Raw genomic sequence first — 27,288 nt, 5'->3', positions numbered from 1 at the left:
GGCAGTGGATCTGGATACTTGAGAGACCGCCTTCTGCCAATTACCTCCCTACGACCTATAAGATCTCATAGGTTAGGCCTCCTCCGTACTCCATCGGCCAGCCAGTGTCGGCTGGCAACTACAAGGAGGAGGGCCTTCTCAGCAGCGGCCCCGACCCTTTGGAACGAGCTCCCCGTAGAGATTCGTACCCTCTCCACCGTCCAGGCCTTCCGCATAGCCTTGAAGAACTGGCTCGCCCGTCAGGCCTGGGGATAAGGACCATTACCCCGCCCGAATGTTGTATGCATGTTGCTTATTATTTTATTATGTGTTGTCGTCTTAGTGCTGTATTTCCCCCTCCCTGGTTTCTGTGAGCCGCCCTGAGTCCCCTCAGGGAAAAGGGCGGCCTACAAATAAAATCAATTCTAATTCTAATTCTAATTCTAATAATAATAATATAAGAATGGCAAAGAAAAAGAATAACTTTGTGAATGTATACCTATAACTGTATGTAAGAGAATAAATGACAGTAAAAATATAAAGCACAATATAGGTAAATAATATTTGGTCATAAGTAGCTAAGTATAAATAAATAAAGAATTGTACATAAAAATGGATAACGAATAAGAAGATTATGAACGCAAGATAGAAATGTATAGTAGGGAAAACACTAACTGCAAAGAAACCGATTCGGAAGTGCTGTATGATATACGATGGAACTTATTGTTCCTATGTTGTTTTTAAGTCATGTGTTTGTTTCTGTTGATGTGCTTATGTGTTTAAAATAAAAAATTATATATATATATATATATATATATATATATATATATATATATATATATATATATATATATATATATATATATATATATATATATATTATTTATATTTATATTTATATTTATATTTATATTATTTATATTATTTATATTTATATTTATATTTATATTTATATTTATATTTATATTTATATTTATATTTATATTTATATTTATATTTATATTTATATTTATATTTATATTTATATTTATATTTATATTTATATTTATATTTATATTATTTATACATATACATACATACATACATACATACATACATACATACATACATACATACATATAAAATAAACAGTATCCATCAACTGTTTGGCAGTTTGATTACCTCTTCTCCGGGCCAAGGAGAAGGCAAGCAAGCTATGTTTGGGCAGCACTCCAATTAACCCCCACAGAACATAAATCTGGGATGGGAAGTGGGAGCCGCCCAGCAACATAGTGATTTCTCCATGTCAAGGACCTCTTCTGCCTTTTTTACAGAATGAAGGTACACGTCTACCCTCAGCTCAAAGACTGATTTATTACTGATTTCAAAGCGGGCAGAACTAATACTGGTGAACTTCTAATTGTATGTATAAATCTTTAACTCCATTTTTTTAAAGAATTCCTTCTGACAATTTACTTGCTAGAAATACACAGAAAATGGCGCCGAACAGCTCTGTAGGAGGGGTCAGGCTCTGACAACATTTCTACGAAGCTCAGAACATTTAAAGATCACTAAAACAGAAGTGATTTATTACCAAACTAAATAGTAATTGCTGGATAAGCGGCTTGCCTAGTTTTACTAATCGGGTGGAAAAGATTAAATCTGGAATGGCTTCTAAGCAGCAAAAATCCCCCCCCCCAATGCGTCGAAAACCGCTGGAAATTTGCCTGCCCCTGGAACTAAATTACAGTCACTACCCCCCCCTACTCCTGCAGGGGAGCCTTTGACCCAAGAAATTTTGCAAAAAGAATTAGCCGAGGCTTTAAAAAATCATGCAGCTGCGATGGAAATTAAAATTAAGGAAGAGATATCTGCTGCTCATAAAGAATTGTCAGAAGATCTTACGGATTCAGTTCAGACTCGGAACCAGCAAATTAGAGACGATATTCTTGTGGTTTTTAAGTGCCTATCGGGTTATGTCTCAGGAATTGAAGATAGATTAGAAGATCTTAGTGATTCTAATATTAATCTGGTAACGAAAATGGATGTGGTTCAACAAAAGGTTGGCAATGCAGAAAATGAAATTATAATGTTGCAGTATAGACAGATGGAATTTGCCTTAAGGATAAGAGGCCTTCAAGAGAAAAAACAAGAAAATTTGAAGTAGATCTTCTCAGAAGCCTTTGATCAATTGATGGGAAGGCCAGAAAGGAATTTTGAATGGCAAATTGACAAGATATATTGTGTTAACTCCTGGCTTGCCAGACAAAAGCAACTCCCAAGAGACATTGTGGTATATTTTGCTACGAGAGATATGAGGAATTTGATATTGCAAGAGTCTTACAAAACTAAGCTTCAAATTGGGGGTCAGGAGGTGACTGTTTTGAAGGAAATACCACCTAAAATGTTGAGATCAAGAAAAGACTATGCCTTCTTAGTCGACGAGCTCAAAAACCATCAGCTACAGTTCAGATGGGAGGCTCCAGCCGGACTTGCAGTTACCTACCAAGGGCAAAGATATTGTCTTAGTATGGAAGGCTCGAGATTTTTACAATAAAACAATTTAAGAATGACATAATTTGCTTGCAAGAGACTCATATTAGATGAACTGACCAGAAATACTTGATTAATACAAGACTTGGACAACACTTTATAGCTTCTGCTCCTGAGAAGAAAAATGGTATAGTTATTTACTTAAGAAAGGACATGAAAGCCGAATTAATTGAAGCAGATTCTCAAGGAAGATATATTGCAATAGAACTGGTATTAGAAGGGAAAAGGATACTTTTAATGGGAATATATGCTCCCAATCAACAACAAGATAAATTTTATAAAACGCTCCATACTAAGTTAGTACATTGGGACTATAGATCTTGCATATTATTGGGCGACTGGAACGGTGTTATGGATACCAAGAAAGACAAGAAGGGTCTCCGGCAAAATATCCAAATGCAAGCGAAATTACCTAAGTCCTTTTTCGATATGATGGACGATTTTGAACTGAGAGACATCTGGTGAGAAAGGAATGCAGAAGAATATGACTTTACATTTTTTTCTGATAGACACCAATCCTTTTCTAGGATTGACTTTATACTAACAACCAATGATTTGCTTTCTAGGGTAAAGAAGACAGATATGTTCCAGAGCCTTATCAGATCATAATCCAGTTTGGATGGAGTTGGAATTTGGGACGCAAGCAAGAAGGATTTGGAGATTGAACAAAAACTTATTTAGATATGAGAAAAATATTAATGAATGTAAAAAATTGTTAAGAGAATATTTTATTTTTAATATGAATGAGGGTACATCTATGGAAATGGTTTGGGACGCAAGTAAAGCATATATGCGAGGAGTTCTGATAAATTTAAATAGGTTACATAGACGTAAACAGGGGGAAAAGAGAATTGAACTAGAAGAAGAAATCAGGAAGAGAGAACAGGAGTTAATACTAAAACCAGGAGACAAGAAGATTAAAGAAGCAATTACTTTATTAAGAGAGCAATTTAATATGCTGATGTCAGACCAGGTGGCTACTAACTTGCTATATGCAAAACATAACACTTTTTGTAATGCAAATAAATCTTTCATGAATTTTTTACAGGATTGTACATGAATGATAAAATACAAGGTTTAAATATAGATAGATACCTGTATAAAGAAAAAATACCTATAGTTAAAGACAAGCAGAGGGAGAGATTGAATCAACCAATAACTTCGGGGGAAATTCTCCAGGTAATTAAACAGCTAAAGGTAGGGAAAGCACGGCCTGACATCAGCTTATTACAAAAATTGGTAGAACCTCTCAAGGAACTATTCAATAAGATCCAAATGGAAGGGAAGGTACCCCCATCTTGGAAGACAGCCTTTATATCCCTGATACCAAAAGAGGATCAAGATCTTAGTCAACCAAAAAATTACAGATCTATATCATTACTTAATAATGATTATAAAATTTTTACTACAATACTAGCAAATAGGTTAATGTTGGTTATTCAGCAATTGATTCATAATGATCAAACAGGTTTTATGCAAGGGAGACAAATGAGAAGTAATGTAAGACAAATTGTTAATATACTGGAATATTTGGGAAAGAATAACCGAATCCCTGCTGCGCTTATATTTCTAGATGCCGAGAAAGCCTTTGATCGAGTGAATTGGCAATTTTTATTGAAAATAATGCAAAAAATGCAAATAGGAGAGCATTTTTACAATCAATTAAAGCAATATATCAGGAACAAACAGCTCAAATCATAGTCAATGGAAGCTTAACAGATTCATTTAAAATCGAGAAAGGTACAAGGCAGGGTTGTCCCTTATCCCCATTATTGTTTATCATAACTTTGGAACTATTGTTGAACAAAATACAGGGTTCAGATGATTTACAGCGAGTCAAGATTAGGCATCAAGAATATAGAGTACGTGCTTTCGTGGATGACTTGGTTATAACATTAACCCAACCACAGGAATCTAGTAAGGTTTTAATGAATATGATTAATCAATATGGCCAAGTGTCCGGATTTAAAATAAATTTAGGAAAAACAAAGATGCTAGTTACAAATATGAACACTAAACAAAGGGAAGAATTAGAAGGAATGACAGGATGTGAAACAGTCATAAAGGTCAAATATTTAGGAGTCTATATTTCAACCTCAAATGGGAAGCTATATAAGTATAATTCTGAACCACTATGGCATAGCATACAGACAGAGATGAAAAATTAGGAGAAATTACAATTATCTTTGCTGGGAAGAATAGCAGCAGTGAAAATGAATATTCTACCTAAATTTTTATTTCTTTTTCAAATGATACCAATACTTTAAAAAGATGTGAATTTTCCAGGTTGGCAGAAGGGCATTAATAAATTTGTAGGGGCAGGGAAGAAGCCGAGAATAAAACTAAAAATAATGCAAGATGTGCGTGAGAGAGGAGGTTTGAAATTACCAAATTTAAAACTATATTATGAAGCAGTAATTTTATCACTAATTAGTGACTGGATTAACTTAACAGATGATAGAATACTTAATATGGAAGGGCATGATTTGGTATATGGCTGGCATGCTTACTTGCTATATAACAAAAAGGGAGATAAGAACTTTAAAAGTCATATTTTAAGGAATACTCTACTGCGGGTCTGGAAAAAATATCAATACAAATTAAATGACAAGATACCCATGTGGGCAATTCCTAGACACGCAATAGAAAACATAAATATAGTACAAAAACAGGATGTAATTACATACAGACAGCTTCTTACCTTAGAAAGAGGTGTACTACAATTAAAACCCTTGAATGTACTAAAAGAGGAAAAGGTAATTCAAACATGGTTTCAGTATGGGCAGTTACAGGCCAGATGGAAAAGAGATCAAAAAATCAGTTTTATGCAAGACGAGGATAATTTACTAAAACATATCATAAATCAAAGTTCAATGCATATAAAGAGACTATATAATGCATTAATAGAAATGGATTCGGAAACAGAATTAGTTAAAGACTGTATGATAAAGTGCGCCCAAAATTTTGAAGAACCAATAATGTTGGATACATGGGAAAAGATCTGGGTAAGAAATATAAAGTTTACACAAGCCCAAAATTTGAGAGAAAACTTTTATAAGATGTTTTATAGATGGCATCTAGATCCTAAAAAACTGGCCTCTATGTATCTGAATTTACAACCTAAATGCTGGAGATGTGATTGTGCTGATGCTACTTACTTTCATATATGGTGGACTTGTAAAAAGGTTAAAGCATTTTGGATAAAAATATGGTGGATTATGCAAAATATTCTTTAAAAAAGGATAAAGTTTACCCCTCAGTTATTTTTGTTAGGTATAATTACTGATTGTACAGTTGTAGAGATTAATATGATTTTGCATTTAATAACCGCAGACAGACTGTTGATGGCGTAATACTGGAAGAAGGAAGACTTGCCTACTATTCAAGAATGGACATTGAAAGTAACAAACCTAGCTGAGATGGCTAAAATATCTGCATATCTCAAGGACCATTCAAACGAGAGATATAAACTGGAGTGGAGAAGATGGATTGACTATACTCAAAATAAATAAATTTTATTTACTAAGACTAAGAAATTTCAGATAGCTTATGACTAAAGAAACAAGGAATGATATAATTTGTTTAGAGCTAGCCTAGCAAGGAGGAGTTAAAGCTCAAATGAAAGATGATATTAACTTTTTTTAAAGTTTATTTTAGAATGTTTTTGTTAAAGATTTATACCATGTATTGGTTCTGGGAAGTCGGGGGGGGGGGAAAGGTTGGGGGGGTTTGGGGGTGAGGGTGGTGGGAGGGAAGTAAATATTTGTAAAAGTTTTTTTTTCAAAATTTTCATTAAAAAAAATCAAAACTAAAAATTACAATAAAATCCCAACCTGGCTATCCACCACGGAAGCTCTGATATACCCGAAAGTATTGGACATAAACAAGATAATAAGATATAAAGACATATTAGACAACCAAGAAAGGCTAAAACCAAGGCAAGAACTGAAAGACGAGGGAATAGATATTGGCTGGTGGCCCTATTTACAAATACAGGCAAGGTATAAAAAAAAACAGGGAAAGGGACAGATTCTATAAGGAGCCACAAGAGCTGGATAAAATTTTACAGGGAACCGAAGAAAAATTGATTAAAAAATATATCACTACTTATTAAAATTTAAAATGGAAGAAGAAACTGTGAAAGAAACGATGATAACATGGGCGATAAACTTTGGGCATAGTATAGAATTGGCGGAATGGGAAAAAATTGAGAAATAAACTATAAATTAACGATGGCAACGGTTTATAGAGAGAACATGTACAAGATGTTCTACAGATGGTACCCTCCACCAGCGAGAATTGCAAAAATGTTTCCGGAGTGTTCACCTATCTGCTGGAAATGCAACAGACAACATGGAACATACTACCATATGTGGTGGATGTGCACAGTTGCGAAAAAGTATTGGAAAAAAATAAAAGATTGGCTAGAGGAGATTACTACACATCAAATTGCAATAAAACCTGAATTATTTTTGTTTTTGATTATAAAAGGAAATTATGAGAAAAATACTAGATACTTAATTTTACACATCGTTATGGCAGCGAGAATTATATTCGCACAAAACTGGAAAAATAATTATATATCAACAGAAGAAAATGTAATTAAAAAATTATTGGAATGTGCAAAGATGGATAGGCTCACGAAAGAACTAAAAGAGAAAGACGAATCTGGGATTTATTGTACAATTGGCTAGAGGAAAGGAGGGGAAAAGCAGGAAAGCAAAAAAGAAAGGAAGAAACAATAGACAACTGCCATTGTCAGTTTGGCCAAACAGGTGCGTTAAAGCAGAATACCACCTCTGCTGTATAAGACGTATAAGTTGTAAATTTGTAAATTGAGGAGTACCTGTAAACAAAACATAAGTTTACCTGTTTCATGATCCATAATGGATTCAGATTCTTTATTTCTATCAGTTCTGCAAAGCGGAAGAGTATTGCTGATGTAATTTGTTGCAAGTTTTAGGGAAGTTTTCCCCAATGGGGGAAGCGTTCGCACCAATCGACTACATTGTTCTGGTGATTTTTCCTTCTGAAAGAGTTAGAAGAAAGCAAATCAGCATTTATATTAGATTTTTAAAGAATAATATACAGAATATATTAAATTAAAGATACTATCCATATTTCAGATTTTGGAATAGACTCTGAATCAAAACTAATTCACTTAGAATTTTGGTGAAATTTTTAAATTATCTGAGCCAGAGTTAATTTACATATTTAACATTTAATATAATTCAAACCTTAATTTTAAGATTTAACTTCATAGTACGCTTGAGTAAAAATTCAAATTTATAAATTAGAAATAATGTAACCTTTTATTTATTTAGAGAAAGACAAAAAGATAGTATTGTTTTTTGTGTACTGTCATTGATTTACTTTTATACTGCCTAGGATTGCCTTATCAGGGAGATGTGTGGCATATAAATTTAATAAACAAATAAGTCCTACCATTTCATTAATATCAACTAGGGTTTCCAGTCTCATATTTTATATTCATTCCTTGAAAGTATTACAGACCTAATCTTTCCTCTGATTCCAAAAATTACAATAAAAAATTCATCATGAAGATAAAACATTTCAAGAAAAAAGTTCTAAAACTTAAAAGACTTTTAAAGAAATCTTTTAAATTTTTAAACCTTTTTTACACACAATTTTTAACAGCCAGTTTGGAACAGTAATAGTATACCTTCTCTCTCCGTCGCACACGTGCTGAAAATGTTTGCTGAAATGTGTCTGCATCTCCTCCCTTTTCAGAGATTTTAAGAGATAAATTTGGCTCATTTTCTTCTAGGTCATGAATGTTATCAATTTTTTTAGGCCTTGGGGTGGCAAAAATAAGCATATGACAGCCACCACAAGCAGCCTATAACATAAACATAGTAAACTTTATTATTAGAAGTGCTACATACTGGTTCATAACCCTGAACAGAAAAATATTTTCCTGAGTTTAGATTATTATTAATTAGTAATCTAATAATTTAGACTTTTTAATATCTCAAAAACACATAATGCCAAACTAAATGGGAAAATCTACATTATCATACAAGGTTATATTTATTGATTTTTTAAATCAAGTCTGATTTTTTGTTGGAAAAACCCTATTAGTTTGTTTAATGTTCATTTCACCAGGATCATTTTCTACAAATCTTTAATTTATGTTTAACTGAAGAAGAACCACCAAGAAATATAGCCAAAACCTTTGAATCCAAGGTTTGTTAATATACTCTACTGTTGCTTTTGCTGAATGTGTTCCTACTTCCTAAGAATCCCCTCTAACTGCTGCTAATGTTTTAAGAAATAGTGACTATAAGAGAAAATTAAAATAATTGTCACTATATCTACATATACTTGACAATGCTAGATACAGGAAAATGTTTAATGAAAATATTTTTTAATAGTTAAGGAATGAACTGACATAATGCATTGAGGGGTATTAATACAATAATTGATCACATGCTGCCAAATAACTTCAGGGGTGGATGCAAACTAAACTCTGTATTTTCTGCGAATCTCATTCCTCTTAGTATTGTAAGATGAAAAGAGGATGAGCTTTTTGATGTTACAAAAGGCAGGTGGTTTGAGACATCTTTCTAAACTCAAGTGTTCCCAAGCATAGATACTTCTACACAAAAAGGTGGTATTTAGCAGAGGAGAAAAATATATATCTATTTGCTTAAACACCTGTAAGTCAGTTCTACTGTATATCTGTTAAAATATAATGTAATTGTATGCATGGGTACTCAGACATAAATCTTAATTCAATGAAATTTAATCCTAAAAAAATAAGTACAGATTTCTATTTTGATTTTTTAAAAAATATTTTATTTTAAATACAAATAATATAAATATAATACATATAAATCTAAATACAGAAAAGGGAATAAAAACATTACAGTGTACCCCCACCTGAGACCATTTTTTTCTTATTTTTCTTCTTCTACCTGTAACAACTAAAAGATACAATATATTCCAATTGTGCCCTTATCCCCTCCAAAACAACATATATTCTTGAGTAGGTTTATTCCCTTTGCCTTCCACCAATACTATTTTATGAAATCCCCCCAAATTTCATTATAATCCTTTAATCATCCCTTTTTAAAATTTAATTTCTGTTGTTAATTTATCTTTTGTTGCCATACTCCAAATTTCATTATACCACTCATTTCTTTGAATATTCCAATTTCGTCCCCAATATTTAGCCATCACTAATCTAGCTGCCATTAGCAAATTTACAATCAATTCCTTTTTTGTTTCATTTATATCCTGTTTTTCCACCAGCAACAGTAAAGCAATTCTCAGTGACATGTCTAAATTTACATTTAAAAGTGCTCTAATTTCTCTATGTCCCATATTTTTTGTGCACTATCACAATCCCACCACATATGTTTATACGTTCCAACCTTTTTCTTACACCTCCAACAAATATTTGTATATTTACCATCTATTTGATTTAATTTACGTGTTGTTAGGTACCATCTCCATATCATTTTATATCCATTTTCCTTAACTCTAACTGACATATTCTTATATACTCTTCTATTCCAAATATTTTTCCAATCATTATCATTTATTTCTCCCAAATCTGATTCCCAAATTAATTTTAAATCTTTTGCCTACTCTTCTAATTCAGTCAATATTCTATATATTTTCCCAATTCTTCCTTTCCCTATATATTCTTCATTCACCTCACATTCTTTCATAATCATTTCAAATTTTGTTAACTGTCTATCTTTCTCCTTGAATCTTTCTTCCACTTTTACCCATTTCTCTAACTGCATTAAATTCAACCAATTTAATTTAATATCTGATAAACCGTACTTTAGTTGTGTTGTATTCTTTTTCTTGTTCTTTCGGTCTTCCCATTTATATATCTGATTTTCTTTTAGTTTATTAATCCATTCTTTTAATTCAATCTTAGGGAATTTCTCCATTTCCACCACCGGTGTAAAGGAGAAATCCCTGGCATTAACCGGTATCTCCATTAATTCCATAATTCTATCAAATGTTTAATAAGGGATTTTGAATCCTCCTAACCATTTTTAATATCCTTTTTCAACCAATATGTTTCTATAAGATCACCTATTTCCCTTAATTCTTTCAATTCTATATCCTCCATATTAAATCTCTAATTAATGCTATAATATTTGGGGCCACCTTTAATTGATTAGCTACCCAATAATTTCTAACATGTGGAAGACCTAGCCAACACCTTTTTAATGGTTCATACCATAATGCTTTACTTATTCTTGCTCTTTTACCTACATTATCGTACACCTCCAGCAACCACTGTATTTGCTTTAATTCTTGATCCGGAAATTTAATTAAGAACATCCAAAACGAAAAAATAATTTTTGGTAAAACTTTCATTTTTATCATTGCAATTCTTCCAAACCATGATAATTTTACTTTCTCATATTTATCTATTTTATCTTTTATATCTTTCTTTAACTTTTGATAATTTATTTCCTTTAACTCTTGAATATTTTTTGGGATGTCAATACCTAAATATTTAATACTATCTACTATTTTTAATTTATATTTTCCTTTCAATACATCCACTTCTTTACTGGGATTATATAACATCATTTCTGATTTTTCCCAGTTTATTTGTAATCCATTATATTTTCCAAATTCATTCACGTGTAAATATATCCTCTCTATAATAACTACGGGATTTTGAAATGTTAACATATCATCTGTAAATAAATTTATTTTATTTTATATCTTTCTTTAACTTTTGATAATTTATTTCCTTTAACTCTTGAATATTTTTCTTCTGTACATCAATTCCTTCAATCAATGAATCTTCCCTAATTGCATTTGCCAAAACCTCTATCAATAATGCAAATAAAACTGGATATAAAGGGCAATCCTGTCTCATCCCCCAGCTTAAGGTTATTGTCTCTGTAACACCATCATTTCTAACTATTCTCGCTTTATTCTCTGAATGTAGTTCATTTATTATTTTTCTAAAAAAAAATTCCAAAACCTAACTTCTCTATTAATATCTTCAATGTATTACTATTTTATTGAATATTATCTTTGTCTTTTTTGACTTCTTCTATTTCTTTATTTACCCTATTATAAAACTCTCTTTGATTTATATTAGGTGCATACAAGTTTGCTAAGTTTGTCCATAAATCAAGCCTTGAATTATAAGAAATCTTCCCATAACATCTCTTTTTATGGCTTTTATTATAAACTGCTTTTGCCTTTGATGTACCAAATACCTTTTCATATACATCAGCCCAGTATAACTTAAGTTCATTCACCCCTTCTTTCTTTGATGTGTTTCCTGTAAAAATACAATATCTATTTTCTCTTTTTAAATTGATTTTTCAATTCTTGCTCGCTTGTATTTTTTCCCCAAGCCATGTACATTCCATGTAGCTACCATTTAGCTAATTTCCCCATCTATTCCTCATATTACATATTCCCTTTGGTCTCCGCGCTCTATCATAAATCTTACAAAAATAAAACTACACAATATACATATTACCCCAAAACATAAATGACCTCTTACCTACCCATAAACATATATAATGTCCCCATTCCCTTCTTCAGAAGATCTCTCCACTGCATAAGGCTTCTGGGGGAGAGAAGAGGAGCCACCCATACACAGACCAGTCGTCCATTCCACTCCCTTAACAATCTTTACCCTATTTCTACACCCAAACATATGTTATAACACATATCCCTTAAAATAACTATTACAAATATTTATATACTGTCTCTATAGCGAACGTGTAACTTCTGTTGCTTCATCCAGTCTCCTTTTCTCCTGTAGATCATCTTTATTCTTCTCCATCTCCCTTCTTGAAAATGTCGACATCTCATTCACTTTCTGCTCCATGAACTCTTCTTCATTGATGATTCAAAGCTCCTTTAATTTCTCCATCACCTCCTCCTTTGTTCCAACCCTATAAGGTCGTCCACCATATGGAAATCTCAAAAAAACTGGATAACCCCAGCTACAATTAATATTATTTTTCTTCAATAATTGACAAACTTGATGCATCTCTTTCCTCCATTGTAATGTCTCACTATTTAAATCTGGAAAAACTTGTATTTGATGACCCCCAAACACTGTCAATGCCATATTTCACAATTTATGCATCAACTGTTCTTTTTTTGCATAAGACAAAAGTTGTATCACAATGTCTCTCAGCAATTTTTTCCCCAACCTTTTTGGGTGACACTATGTATTACATCAATATCATCTTTGTAAAGGGGACATCTGGTAGGATCAAGGTAGCCCAGTTCAATACTTCTTGGATCAACTTTGCTTCATTTTCTTCACTTTTCTCTGGATATCCACGTATCTGTAAATTTGAGCAGCACTGACGGTCCCGTATCTCGATCAAATCCTTTTTCACCTGATGCATCATCTGGCTTTTTAACACTCTTTCATATTCTCCCATCTGTGTCCTCTCTGCTGTAATATTTCATGTCATATCCTGACTTTGTTTCACCAAATGTTATTCTTACATCCATACTTCCCATTTTATAATTTTTTTGCTTCAGATCCTCATTTATATTTATCTTCATTTCTCTTAACTCTTGTATGAGAACATCAAATATATCTGATTGAGTCAGTGATTTCCCAGGCGATTTTTTCCTCGCTTCCATTTCTAACGCTTTTTCCACTCGAATCAGGTGTAACTCTGAAGGTCTAAGGCCTACTTTGGGTCTTTGCCAAGTATTTTTTACAGTTTTGCTGCATTTTGCTGCAATCTTCAGGTGAAAAGGGAAAAAACTCACATTTCATAATCTCCTAAATTTCATAATCTTTAGATGGGTGTTATATTTTTTAAATCCATTCTCTGCGAATGAGAGGAGGCAGAAATTCAGCGTCCGTCATCCATTCCGACTAGCTCCGCCACCCCAGATTTCAATTTTGATTTTAAATATAATCACAGCATATAAATCCCAGAAGACAAAAAGACATTTTTATGTATGCAGTAGAAGACCGTTTCTTAGAAGCTTCCTTCAAGATGCACATTCCTTTGAACTGTTTTCACTTCATACTGTCTTTGTTCACAATAAAAGTATACCTCATTCAAATGGTTAACATGACTTCCAAATTTATATTTCAACTGAAAAGTTTAACATATAAATGTGACTGGGTGTGGGGGGGGGAGAAAGAAATATAGATAATTGGAATAAAATATATCATATTATCTTAGGAAACTGTATCAACATATACATCTCTTTAATGTAAGAGTTTTCCTTAAAGATGATTCATAGAACATAAAGTTCCTAGTATAGGTTTCATACATTAAAAAAACCACCTCCCAATTGTGTTGGATAGAATGCAGAATTAGGGGAACATCTTACCATATATAATAACTCTGTGACAGATTTAAATTACTTTGGGAACAGGTTTTAAGAAAATAGAACAAATTGCACAACAAATAAATAGTACTCCTTAGCTGGCATTATTTAATTTGTACTAATCATTAAATAAAACTGTAACATACATCCTTAGTGGAATATTTAATGGATGCAGTTCAAATAATTGGGTGGCTAGATTTTTGAAACATCTGATCAGAGCTGATACACATAATTAAAACTCATATGGGATATTTTGTTACAGGATTTTTTTAGACAATTATAGTGAGTTAAAAATAAGCTGAAATGAAAATTTTTATTATAAACTAGTCATGTTGACTGAAGTAATTAACAAAAGAAGTACCAATCAACATCTAAAGGTATAAGAAAATATTGGTAAATGTCTCATTCTTCCATAATACTTTGAAAATATAGTTCAAATAATGTAACTGAATGAAATGTTTGTATGGAAATGAAACTTTTCTTGTGCCATTTTGTTTCCTCTTTTTCTTATCATTGCACACTGTAATGTGTTTTTATTTGGATAACATTAAAACAATTTTTGGCTAATGTAAATAAAACGTACACTAAAATGTAAACAGTGGAATGATTAATAAAACTATATTTAATGACTTCAGAACTCATCTATAATTAAAAAATAAATGAAATGTAATGCTAGTTTTAAATAATCAGATGTTTTAAATGCCAGATGATACTTATTTCAAAGAATAAATAGGAAACTGAAGACTTACCAAATGGACAGTAAACCTCAAAAAATTGGAACATAATGTAGGTACAAACTGATTAGTGTAATTTTCTTTCTCAAGTCCTAATTTGCCATGCCGTCCATCGCCAAAAGTATACATATGACCATTCTCTAAGTACAAAGAAATATGTTAATATCTCAGCCTGCAGACAAAACTGTTATTCTAGGAGCAATTTCATACTTTAGAATTTCAACATATAAAATAGGCTTTTCATTAGGAGTATAGAACCAGGGCCACTGAAATTTTAAAGACTCAATAACAAGGCTGAACATATGCACAAGTAAGTCTGTTATAAATTGTTGCTTCCATTATATATATATATATATATCGCCCACAGTCCGGTAGAGACTCTGGTTGCTGCTTGGCACTCGGCAGCATCGGAGGCCCTCGACCGGATTGCGCCACTACGGCCCCTCCGAGGCGGCGGATCCCGGAGACCCCCTTGGTTCACCGAGGAACTCCGGGAGATGAAGCGCCGGAGGAGATGCCTAGAGCACCGATGGAGGTCCGTTAAGTCCGAATCGAACCGAGCAATGGTAACCACCTGCACCAAGGAATACACCAGGGCACTTAGGGCAGCGAAAAGATCTCACATAGCCACCTTGGTTGCGTCCGCTGAGTCCCGCCCAGCCGCCCTGTTTAAGATAACCCGCTCCCTATTAAATAAAAGGGAAGCGGGGGAACCCTTGCAGGGCAGAGCTGAGGATTATGCCCAATTCTTAGCGGACAAAATTGCTCGGTTTCGGTCGGACTTGGACTCCATCCCCGCAGTTCCAGCCGAGGCACAAGAGGATCAGGTAGAACATCTCTGGGTTGAGTTTCAGGATGTTACCCCCGGGGATGTGGACAAGGCCATGAGGGCTGTAAGTGCCTCCACCTGCGTACTGGACCCGTGTCCCTCATGGCTGGTTACTAACAGCAGTGAGGTGACACGAGGCTGGATCCAGGCGGTTGTGACCGCCTCTCTTCGGGAGGGGAACTTCCCCGCCGCACTGAAAGCGGCGGTGGTGAGACCCCTCCTAAAAAAGCCATCCTTGGATCCAGCTGTTCTTAATAACTATCGCCCAGTCTCCAACCTTCCCTTCCTTGTTGAGAAGGTGGTGGCCTTTCAGCTCCAACGGTCCTTGGAGGAAGCTAACTATCTCGACCCCTTCCAGTCAGGCTTCAGACCCGGTTACAGCACGGAAACCGCTTTGGTCGCATTGACTGATGATCTCTGGAGAGCCAGAGATGGAGGATACTCCTCCATCCTGGTTCTCCTTGACCTCTCAGCAGCTTTCGATACCATCGACCATGGTATCCTTCTGCGACGACTGCGGGAGGTGGGAGTGGGAGGCACCGTGTTGCGGTGGTTCTCCTCCTACCTCTCGGACAGGTCGCAGTCGGTGTTAGTGGGGGGGGCAGAGATCGTCCCCTAGGCCCCTAACATATGGGGTGCCTCAGGGCTCGGTCTTATCCCCCCTACTATTCAACATCTACATGAAACCGCTGGGAGAGATCATCCGTAGGCACGGGATTAGATACCATCAATATGCGGACGATACCCAGTTGTATCTGTCCGCCCCGTGCCATCTCAATGAAGCGGCAGACGTGATGAACCGAGGCCTTGAGGCCGTTATGGACTGGATGAGGGTTAACAAGCTTGTGCTCAACCCAGAAAAGACCGAGTGGCTGTTGTGTTTCCCTCCCAAAGATTCGACCAACATTCCATCACTCAGGCTGGGGGGTCAAATTTTATACCCCTCAGAGAGGGTTCGCAACTTGGGAGTCCTCCTAGATCCACAGCTATCGTTTGACCACCACTTGACGGCTGTGACTAGGGGGGCATTCGCCCAGGTTCGCCTGGTGCGCCAGTTGCGACCCTACCTGAACCGGGAGGCACTCACAACAGTCACTCGGGCCCTTGTGACCTCTAGGCTGGAATACTGCAATGTGCTCTACATGGGGCTGCCCTTGAAGAGCATCCGGCGACTTCAGCTAGTACAGAATGCGGCCGCACGAGCGATTGTGGGTGCACCTCGGTTCACCCACATAACACCTATCCTCCGCGAGCTGCGCTGGCTACCTGTCGATCTCCGGATGCGCTTCAAGGTGCTATTAGTCACCCATAAAGCCCTGCATGGTAGTGGATCTGGATACTTGAGAGACCGCCTCCTGCCAATTACCTCCTTGCGACCAATTAGATCTCACCGATTGGGCCTCCTCCGTATTCCATCGGCCAGCCAATGCCGGCTGGCAACTACAAGGAGGAGGGCCTTCTCGGTAGTAGCCCCGACCCTTTGGAACGAACTCCCCGTGGAGATTCGTACCCTCACCACCGTCCAGGCCTTCCGCACAGCCTTGAAGAACTGGCTAGCCCGTCAGGCCTGGGGACAAGGATAGTTGCGCCTCCCGAATGATGAATGTATGTTGCTTATTACTTTTATTATATGTGTCTATGTCATTGTTGTATTTCCCCCCCCCTGATTTTATGTGAGCCGCCCTGAGTCCCCTCAGGGAAAAGGGCGGCCTACAAATGCTTATATATATATATATATATATATATATATATATATATATATATATATATATATATATATATATATATATATATATATATATATATATATATATATATATATATATATATATATATATATATATATATATATATATATATATATATATATATATATATATATATATATATATGAATGATTTTATTAAATTTCAAAAACAAACAAAAAGTAAACATGCAAAAAAAAAAGGAAGTACAAAAGAAAGAATCAGACAAAAGTAAGATAAAAGTGCAAAGAAAAGTGCAAAGAAAAAAAGAAAGGCTTCTGACTTTCTTGGGTACGGATATAGATTAAAAAAATATATCCAACTCTTGCTCTAAAATTAACAACAGTCTACATTACTTCTATAATCTCATATAACACCAGTCATCAAATCCCAAAATCAAAATTTAATTTCTCTTAGTTTCTTGCAAAAAGTCCAAAGGTGGCTTGCAAGTAGAAATAAAACAAAAAATCTGTTGTTTAATCAAAGTTGTCAGTTTTGCCATCTCCACCAATTCCATTCGTTTTAACATTCTCCTAATGTAAGTATTTGTAAGTCCTTCCACCTTGTGCATGTAGGAGTATCACTACTGTTATCATATATAAAAATGAAGTCTCATGAGATTTTTCAATTTGTTTGTCCATTAATCACCAAAGAAAAATCTCTGGTTCCAATTGTAAATTTACCTTTAAGATCTTCTTAATCAAGCTACATGTTTGATACCAATATTTTCTTGTTTTCTTGCATATCCACCAAAGACAAAAACTATACCTTCAAATTGATTACACTTCCAACAAATATTTGAAATTCCATTATATATATATTTTAAATTTTCTGTTGTCAAATACCAGCAATATTTTTTAAAAATTCTCTTTAATAGTATAATTGAACATGAAATTCAACCTTTCTTCCACATTTTTCTGGGTCATTCCATGTCAAGTAGTTTGGGCCTCCCAGCTTGACCATCACGGATTTTGATGAAATTTGGTGTGAACATACACACTCATCCTCAATGAACATTGGATAAGTGTTATGCTTGCCGATGCAATACTTGCAGAGATATAGTCATTTGTTTGACCCCATACCGCAGCCTTTGACAGTGTGACTCTGAGATTTCAGCAACTTTAAGTCATAATATTTCCGGCAATATTATGTTGAGAGAAACAAAACTTGACCATCTTGTACAACTTGTGTACAAAACGTGCGCTATTAAACAAAATAATAAAAACATTCTCATGAGCAATCTCCATCTAGATAAGGTGGGGCAAAGTTAGTCAAAAATGATTGTGGCGTGAAAAAAGGGTAAAATTTGCCTTTTTATACAGTATATCTGGAAGGGAAGGTATGTGGCAATACCATATAAAAAAACATATAAAATGTTTTATAGGTGGCATTTCCCACCTGCAAGAATAGCCAAAATGTTTAGAAATTTAACATCTAATTGTTGAAAATGTGATTACGAATCAGGCACGTACTACCATATAAGGTGGTTGTGCCAAAAAACATAAGAATATTGGCAGAAAATTCATTATTAATCTACTTAATAATACATATTATTACAGCAGCAAGAATGGTCTTTGCCCAAAACTGGAAAAACAAGGAAATTCCACAAGAGGAGGAAGTAATTAGGAAAATTCTGATTTGTGCTGAAATGGATAAATTGATGTGAGAATTGAAGAACAAAGACGAATCAGAATATTATAAGATCTGGGATAAATTTTATTGATGTTGGAACAAAAAAGGAAAGACCAAAAATAAGCAATGACTAATATTTATAGAATGGAGATTAAAATTATGTATGAAATTATAACAATAAAAATGTATAAGACAATAACAAAGCAACATGGATGGAAATACAATATCTTTATATTTGTAAATACTGAATAGACCAATTGTAAATAAGCATGGTGGTTATAATATTTAACTTTATATTTTAGTATGTATAGTAAAGACATTGCCAGGATGGTTACACTGTGTCCAATGTTTTAATGTGTGCTTAATAAAAAACTTTTTAAAAAAAGAAGTCAAAAAAGGTTATGTGATAATGGCAGGTGATTATATGATGGATAGCGGAATTGACAAATCCAATCCATCAAAAGCAGAAATAAAGTATAATAATACAGATTTAAGAAAATCTATTAATAGAAATAGATTGAAAGATGTTTGGAGATGTTTGGACATGGTAATCAAAAGAGTTATACATATATTTCTGGTAGAAATAAAAAAATTACAAGAATAGATTATATATTTGTAACACTGGAAATTTTATATAAAATAATGAAAGCAGAAATAAAAATAATTAAAATATCTGATCATGCAATGGTAACCATAGTTATGAAAATAGATTGTGATTATAAACAGGCAAGTAGATGGACAATGGATTTGAGGATTTTTAAAAATAGAGATTTTAGGAAAAAATGGAAAGGGAATTAAAAGAAATATGGACTATAAATGAATAGGGAGGTATAATATAGGTGTAATATGGGATGCAATGAAAGAGGTTTAGGGATAAAATAATCTTATAATCGAAAAAAAGAAATATATAAAATGGTTGGAGGAGGATATTAGGGAACTAGAGAGCAAATATATAGAAAGTAGAGAGAATAGGATTTTGTTAGAATTATTAGCTAAAAGAAAAGAGTTGCAAAATATTGAGATAGAACAGGTTCAAAGAAATCTAACACATTAAAACAGGCTGGTATTGCATGGCTATGGCAATGGGGGTTGCTGGGTCAAATGCCTGAACTCGTAGTGACAATGTCACCATGGACCAACATAATATAATAGTAGCAATGATGTCTATATAAAACAAACAAAATGAAACAATAGAATGGAAGTGACACTGCCATACAACGTCCTCCGCTTTGTCCCTATTTTTAGGGCTTTATAAGTCAGCAATGAAAAACCAACTCTACTTTTTTAGGGGGTTTGAAAGATGCTCTTTCTAATAAGAATGATTTAACAGAGTTTCCAGAAGGTTTTTCTTTCGTAAAAGCGGGCTGAAAATACCCCATTTTTGGTGTTTTTACAAAAACCATCAACTTTACATTCAATTTGTGAACTGCTGGAAAGCAGTAGAAGAATGAAAATTTATATTCGGAAGCCTTGTGTTGCTAAGTTATTATGCACAAAGTTTCTCATACCTTCCCTTCCAGAGATATAAGAAGCCAAACTTTACCCTTTTTTCATGCCACAGTCATTTTTGGCCAAATTTGCTCCAAATTATCTAGATGGAGATCACTCATGAGAATGTTTTTATTATTTTGTTTAATAGAGCACAACAAGTTGTACAATATGGCCAAGTTTTGTTTCTTTCAACATAATATTGCTTGAGATATTATGTCTCAAAGAGAGTCTCAAAGACTCTCAGAATCATACTGTAAAAAGCTGCGGTATGGGGTCAAACAAATGACTATATCTCCACAAGTATTGCATCGGCAAACTTAACACTTATCCAATGTTCATTGGGGATGTGTGTGCATGTTCACACCAAACTTCCACTTGACATGGAATGACCCTTCCCTATTAGTTCATTGGTATATTATATCCAAGATTTTTGGTCATTTTTCATACGGTCTTTTACCTTATTCATCCTCTGTTTTTATTTTCAATAAAACTTAATACGTCTTAGCATAATATGATTGTCATATGTACAGCCTCCATTTCTGATTTGGAGAGAAAACACAATTTTCCATATTCACATTTAATGCCAATTTATGGCTTTCAAAAAATGTAACATGGGCAAATCTGAACATGTGAGAAAGCAGTTGTAACACTAATTAACCCAGACTACCATCCCAATGCAAACCCATTGGTTAACAAACTATATGTGAACTTAGTCACATTTTTAAAAAAAATTGCTTAACAATTAAAGAACTGCTTTCAAATCTATTTAGGACTATGAAGATCTATTGACCATTAATATTATAAAGCACTTAGATATAATGCAAATGTAGCACCAGAGTTAACATCATGCGTACCTGTTATTAAAGCTGTGTGGTTTTCTCCACTTGCAATGTTACAGATTTTATGCTTTCCCAGATGATCTACCATCTTTGGTTCAGAAGTTTCAAAGATAAATGTGCCAAGTCCAAGTTGTCCATATTGGCCTAAGCCAAAGGTATAGACTTCTCCCCCTGAAAAATGCACATGAAAGTAATATCTACTCACAACTGTCATTTTCAAAAATCAGGCTGTTATAGCAGAGCTTGTTAAGATAAGCTTGTTAGCAAATAACAGCAAACAGATATTCAGATCAGTAGCTACACTGATTATTGTATAAATGAATTGTAAAGCTAGCCCATCCTACTTCCATTGCAAAATGTTTCAGGATTATCAACATGACAAGGTATGTCTCATGCAAGAGGAAAAAAGCTACAACTGATCTAGATTGTCATGTACTCCAGCTTTCTTCTCCATTGCAAGTGGATAAACATTATAAGACACAGAAATTTGTTTCCCACAGTAGCCAAAAAGATTCTAGGAATAGAATGCACGCAGAATATAACAGCAACAGCATTTAAAATCTGCCTTATCAATGCTACAGAAATAAAATTCCTTACTTGGGATTCCTGCTTCCCACTTATTGACCCGAGTGTCTTAGGTTACAACTATACCTGGCAGAGGTGGGTTCCTACCAGTTCGGTCGGGTTCGGCTGAATAGGTAGTAAAAATCTGGCATAGCTTTCTGCACTGGTAGTAATGGCAGCCTGGCCATGCCCCCAATCACCACTTGGCCACCCCGCCCCAGCCATTCTCTGCACTGCAGCTTGCCTGCCTGTACTCCTGATCTGTTTGCCAGGTAAGCCTGCGAGTTGTGGCTTAACTAGCTGCCCCGCCCCCTTCCCTGCAGCCCTGCCATGTTTCCCTGCCTTCCAGGTGTCCCCGTGGCCAGCTTGCAAAGGCAGGCAAGCGGAAGGCTGCGTGGAAGGCAGGGAAGCATGGCAGGACTGCAGGGAAGGGAGCAAACAGCCTACACCCTTCCCCGAGGCCTTGCCATGCTTCCTTGCCTTCCATGTGGTCCCCATGCCTGCTTGCCTTCTGAGGTCAGCGTCCAGCCCAGCCTGGCTAGGGGTGGTGGGTGGCCCTTGGTGGAAACACAGACACTATGCTGGGGTTGAGAGGAGCGGCAGTGGCGATGCTGCGGGAGGCCAAGCGAACATCCCAGGGCTGCTACACATGCACCTGCTCCATTTCTGCAAAGGCAGGGCTCCCCCCCCCCACTGCAGGGTGATCCAAAGAGGGGAGGATGCTGCAGAAAAGGCTGCCTTCCACTCAGGCCCGCATGCCTCTCATGCTGGCTCTGAGGGACTTCGGGCTCCAAAGCAGGCCACTGGCTTCCCACTCAGCCACCTGCCTGCTCCTCAGCTGGGTCATCGCTTAGCGCCAGCGAAGAAGCGAAGCAAGAGGTGAAAGCCACTGGCAGGTGGGAGGGGCAGCCTCCTACGCAGGGAGCGGTCTCCTTCACCCGGAGCACCAGACTCCACAGGCTGAGTTCCCGGAGTAGTGCCGGTGACTGGATGGCCAATCTGCCAAGAGAGCAGACAAGTTGCTGGGTGGGAAGCCAGTGGGCTGTTTCAGAGCCCAAACCCCTGCGGAGTGAGCACGAGAGTCCTGCGTGGCACAGTTCCAGGACAGCAGGATATTCTTTCTTTCGGTAGTAGTAGAAGAAAGAAAGTGCTCCAGGAGGTCAGGCAGTGCACATGTGCAGCAACCCCTGGTCATTTCACCAGTGCCTGCCCTCCAGGAGAACTTTCTTCCTTCTCCTGCTGCCAAAAGAAAGAATATCCCGCCATCCCAGAACTGCGCCGTGCTGGGGAGTTCTCCTGCATGGATGCGCCTGGCAGCAGCAGCAGCAGCATCAACAACACAGCACACCCTGTCTTCAGGGGTCCATTCCCCCGGCCAGATCAACTGCAGTGGCACCAATGGACAGTGGGATATTCTTTTGGTGGCAGAAGGAAGAAAGTGGTCCAGGAGGGCAGGTGGTGCACATGTGCAGTACTGCCAGGACATCTGCCTACTGCCTGCCCTCCTGGAGCATTTTCTTCCTTGTCCTGCTGCCAAAAGAAAGAACATCCCACTGTATTGCTGGTCCTGTGCAGCGCAGTTTCAGGATGGTAGAGAGCTAAGGCAAGCTCTTCTGTCACCATCACCAGGTGGGAGGGGTGTCAGCACACACAGAACTCCCTGGTGCAACACAGTTCTAGGATGGCGGAGACATAAGGCAAGCTCTGCTGCCACTGCCACCAGGCACGTCTGTGCAGAACTCCCCAGGGAGAGGCAACTGAAGGCAGCCAAAGGAAACGTCTTGCTGCTCAGCGCTTCCATCTCCTTTCTCCCCCTTCTGAGACAAAACAGGCCATCAAGCCAAATGTCCCACACCGCTTTCTCGCTCCTGCAGGGGGAGCGGGCAGTCCGGAGTGCGGCAGGCCACAGATGAGCGAGCAGAGCGGAGCGGATGGCTACATTGAGGGGAGGAGGGGGAAATGCAGGGTGAGCGGGCAGGCCAGAGCATGGGCTCGCTGAGGCAACCTGGATAGCTTTCCCATCTCCCTAGCAGAAGAAGCTCGGCCTTCTCCTTCCCGTCCCTGATTTCAACCTGGCCACGCACCCCTTGGCAAGCAGGGTGTGGGGGGGGGCACAGACGGTTCAGTGCTGTAGAAGCAGTGCCAGCGGGGAGAGGGTGAATGTGGGGCAAAATGGGAGGCACCCCACCAACAGAGGCTCCACATGGAAAGGGAGGGTGCAGCGGCGGGGAAGGCTGGCTGTCCCCCATGCCAGCTCTCAGAGGAAAGAGACAGAATTGCCAACATGGGGCTCGCTTCCCTTACCGCCCTCTCCTTGCCAGCTGCAGCCTGGGCCTCGCTTGCCCTGCTTAGCTGGGCAGCTGGGTGGGAAAGTGGCGACAGGGTGAGCGGCGGTGACTGGTAAGGGATGCAAGCACCGGGCCAGTATCTCTGCCTTCTTACTCCGAGAGCTGGGAAAATGAGTGAGGAAAGTGTGACTTCTTTGCCAGCCTCCCAGCTGGCAAAACAGAAATTTTCAAGTTTCTGTGGGTGTGGCTAGGTGGGGGGAGGGCAGGTGAGTCCGTGGGCATGTGCATGAGTGATGGCAAGATGGCCACACCCACTCAGTCACATGCTTTCCACCTAGCCATGCCCACAGAACAGGTAGTAAAAAAAATGAAACCCACCCTGACACCTGGGCCTGGGATGCTAAGTGATTTGGTCATGTGAGTTGCACTTTATGACTCCATCACCTAGCAACAGCAATCCTGTTCTCAATTATCATCATAATTCAAGGTCTATTTGTATAGCAACTCCTTGTTTAGCAGCTATTGCTTTGTGAATATTTTCAAATATAATGGCAAGTTAAAAACAATTTCTGACCAATGCATGCATTTACAACCAATTTATTTTCCAGATTCTTTTTATCCTGCCTCTTATTTTTAAAAACAACTCAAGGAGGAGAACATACATAATGCTACTTTCGGTTGGTACTAAGCAGTGGTCCTTTTCTGGTGTGAAACCGACATAGTAAAATTGTGAAATATGCTATTATTGACACCCCTCCATTTATTATTTTCTTTTTGTTTTAGCTTTGCTTTTTAGATTTTAATGGTTTTTAATTATATAATGGGCTTAGGTTATAATTGCTTTATATGCATACTGTTTTATAGGATTGCTGTGTGCTACCCAAAGTCACCATTTGTGAAATGGGTAGCCATATGAATTTGATTAATAGTTAAATAAATAATATTCCTTCCTCCACCATTTTCTCTACAACAGCAACCTTATGAGGTAGGTTGGGCTAATAGAGAACGACTGGCCAAGGTCACCCAACTGGCTTTCATGCCTAAGGAAGGACTAGAACAACCAGACTCCTGGTTTCTAGACCAACACCTTAACTAAAGGCAGTCCTCGAGTTACGACAGTTGAGCCCAAAATTTCTGTTTCTAAGTGAAACATTTGTTAAGGGAAATTTCCCCCATTTTACAACTTTCTTGCCACAGTTTTTAAGTGAATCATTGCAGTTCTTAAGTTAGTAACACAGTTGTTAAGTGAATCTGGCTTTCCCATTGACTTTGCTTGTCAGAAGGTCACAGAAACTAATCACATGATCCCGGGACATTGCAATTGTCATAAATTTGAACCAGTTGCCAAGCATCTAAATTTTGATCATGTGACTAAGGAGATGCTGCAACAGTTGTAAGTGGGAATAACAGTCATAAGTCACTTTTTTCAGAGACTTTGTAACTTTGAATGGTCACTAAATGGACTGTTGTAAGTTGAGGACTACCTGTATTACACCAGCAAAAGTCTTCAGGCTGAAACTGATTAAGCTCTGGACAGTTTAAGGCATCAGCAGATATGTTCAGAGGGTGCTACTAATAATAATAATTAAGGTCACAAAACTCATCATTGTAACTTTTGAGTTAGCACATTTTAGGGAAGCATTGAGCTGTGCAGAAAACTCAGGAAGAGATTGCTTAAGCAATCTATACAGCCTGAGGCAGTAAAAAAGGTGGCAGTGGCACTCTCTTTCTCTCTCTTTCTCCTTCTTTCACCATTTCACTTCTAGGAACTGATTGTGATGGTTAAATGAGGAGAGTATATAGCACCTAAAGCAGGGGTAGATAATTTTAGATCTTCACATGTTGTTGCTCTAATTCTCATCTGTTCTAATCAATACAACTTTTATGAGGTATGTTGGAATTTTCTGGAGAATCAAGTCTTGCCTTTCCCATTTAAAAGTCTCTCTTTGATGTTCAGCTTAAAATCTGTTAAGAGATATTCAAGTACAGGTAGTCCCTAAATTACAATTATTTGTTTAATGACTGTTCAAAATTATAATCACACTGAAAAAGTGACTTACAACGTGTTCTTGCACCCACAACTGTCATAACATCCCTCGTGGTCACCTGATCAAACATTGGGCGCTCTGCAACTGGTATATATTTATGACAGTAGCAATCCTGGACTCACATGATCACCATTTATTATTCACAGTCAGAATCCCCCTGTGAGGGAGATGGGTGGTTTAAAATGTGAAAAATAAATAACTTTGCAATCTTCCCAGCTGACAAGCAAAGGGGAAGCTGGAGTCACTTAACAACCATATGATTCACTCAACAATTGCAATGATTCACTTAACAACCACAGCAAAAAAAGTGACCCAAGTCACTTAACAACCACCTTGCTTAGCAATGGAACTTCCAGACCCAATTGTGTTTGTAAGTTGAAGATTACTTGTATCATAATTTGTTCAGAGTGATGACTATGAACAGTAATTATATACTAGAAAGCAACATATATACCTGCTAGTGCTACTGTATGTCCTCCTCCACAGACAACCTTATTAACTCTACTTGGAATTCCAGAAACAAGCTGTGGGATTCTATTGTTTTTCAGTTGTTCAAGTGACAAACCTAGTTTCCCATTGTCAGACTCCCCAAAAGTATAAAGTTCTCCATCACCTATAGGAAACAAAAGATTAAGATTCATGACACAAAGAGAAAAGACATTCATTTGTGGAATACTTTATGCAGACTTTCTTTGTTATACTTGTATTATGTACATGGAAATTCTCAGTCATCCAGGTCATGGTTGTCCCAAAGGTGCTTTTTTCAAAGGCAAACTGGACTTTCTGGTTTTTCTTTGAAGATGTTTCACTTCTCATCCAAGAAACTTTTTCAGCTATGCTAACTTCAACTTTTTGAAAAATAAACCATGTAATGCTAGAATAGAACAGAATAGAACAGAATTCTTTATTGGCCAAGTGTGATTGGACACACAAGTAAATTGTTTTTGGTGCATATGCTCAGTTTACATAAAGAAAAAATAAAATATAGTCATCAAGAATCATAAGATACAACACTTAGTGATAGTCATAGGATAATAATAAGCAATCAAATCATAGTAGGAAACAATAAAACAATATAAATTGTAAAGATACAAGCAACATGGTTATAGCCATAAGTGGGAAGAGATAGGTACTAGAAAGGATGAGAAGAAGAATAGTAATACAGTCTTAGTAAATAATTTGACAGTGTTGTGGGAATTAATTGTTTAGCAGAGTGATGGCATTCGGGGAAAAACTGTCCTTGTGTCTAGTTGTTCTGGTGTGCAGAGCCCTATAC

At 36.8% G+C, this 27,288-nt stretch overlaps 1 protein-coding gene across 5 annotated transcripts in view; it reads right to left on the bottom strand.

The window, feature by feature from the left end:
- The window catches only part of RPGR (retinitis pigmentosa GTPase regulator), a 114,188-nt gene that overhangs the window by 41,764 nt on the left and 45,136 nt on the right, over positions 1-27,288 (bottom strand). For 4 of the 5 annotated variants that reach the window (XM_087721783.1, XM_087721785.1, XM_087721788.1 and 1 more), the window contains 5 exons: positions 26,467-26,625; positions 21,128-21,283; positions 14,592-14,716; positions 8,195-8,371; positions 7,381-7,540 (listed from right to left, as the gene is read on the bottom strand). In XM_087721783.1, coding sequence (XP_087577909.1) covers positions 7,381-7,540; positions 8,195-8,371; positions 14,592-14,716; positions 21,128-21,283; positions 26,467-26,625 — 777 coding nt within the window. The remainder of the gene's footprint in view (positions 1-7,380; positions 7,541-8,194; positions 8,372-14,591; positions 14,717-21,127; positions 21,284-26,466; positions 26,626-27,288) is intronic. The other variant, XM_087721787.1, reaches the window with a different exon arrangement.

This window comes from Thamnophis sirtalis, unplaced genomic scaffold, assembly GCF_051295495.1.
Source record: "Thamnophis sirtalis isolate CommonGarterSnake01/CBP01778 unplaced genomic scaffold, rThaSir2_p1.2 scaffold_8, whole genome shotgun sequence".
NCBI classification, from domain to species: domain Eukaryota; kingdom Metazoa; phylum Chordata; class Lepidosauria; order Squamata; family Natricidae; genus Thamnophis; species Thamnophis sirtalis.
The sequence above is the reverse complement of the archived record's forward strand: the minus strand, read 5'-3'. Positions and strand labels throughout refer to the sequence as shown.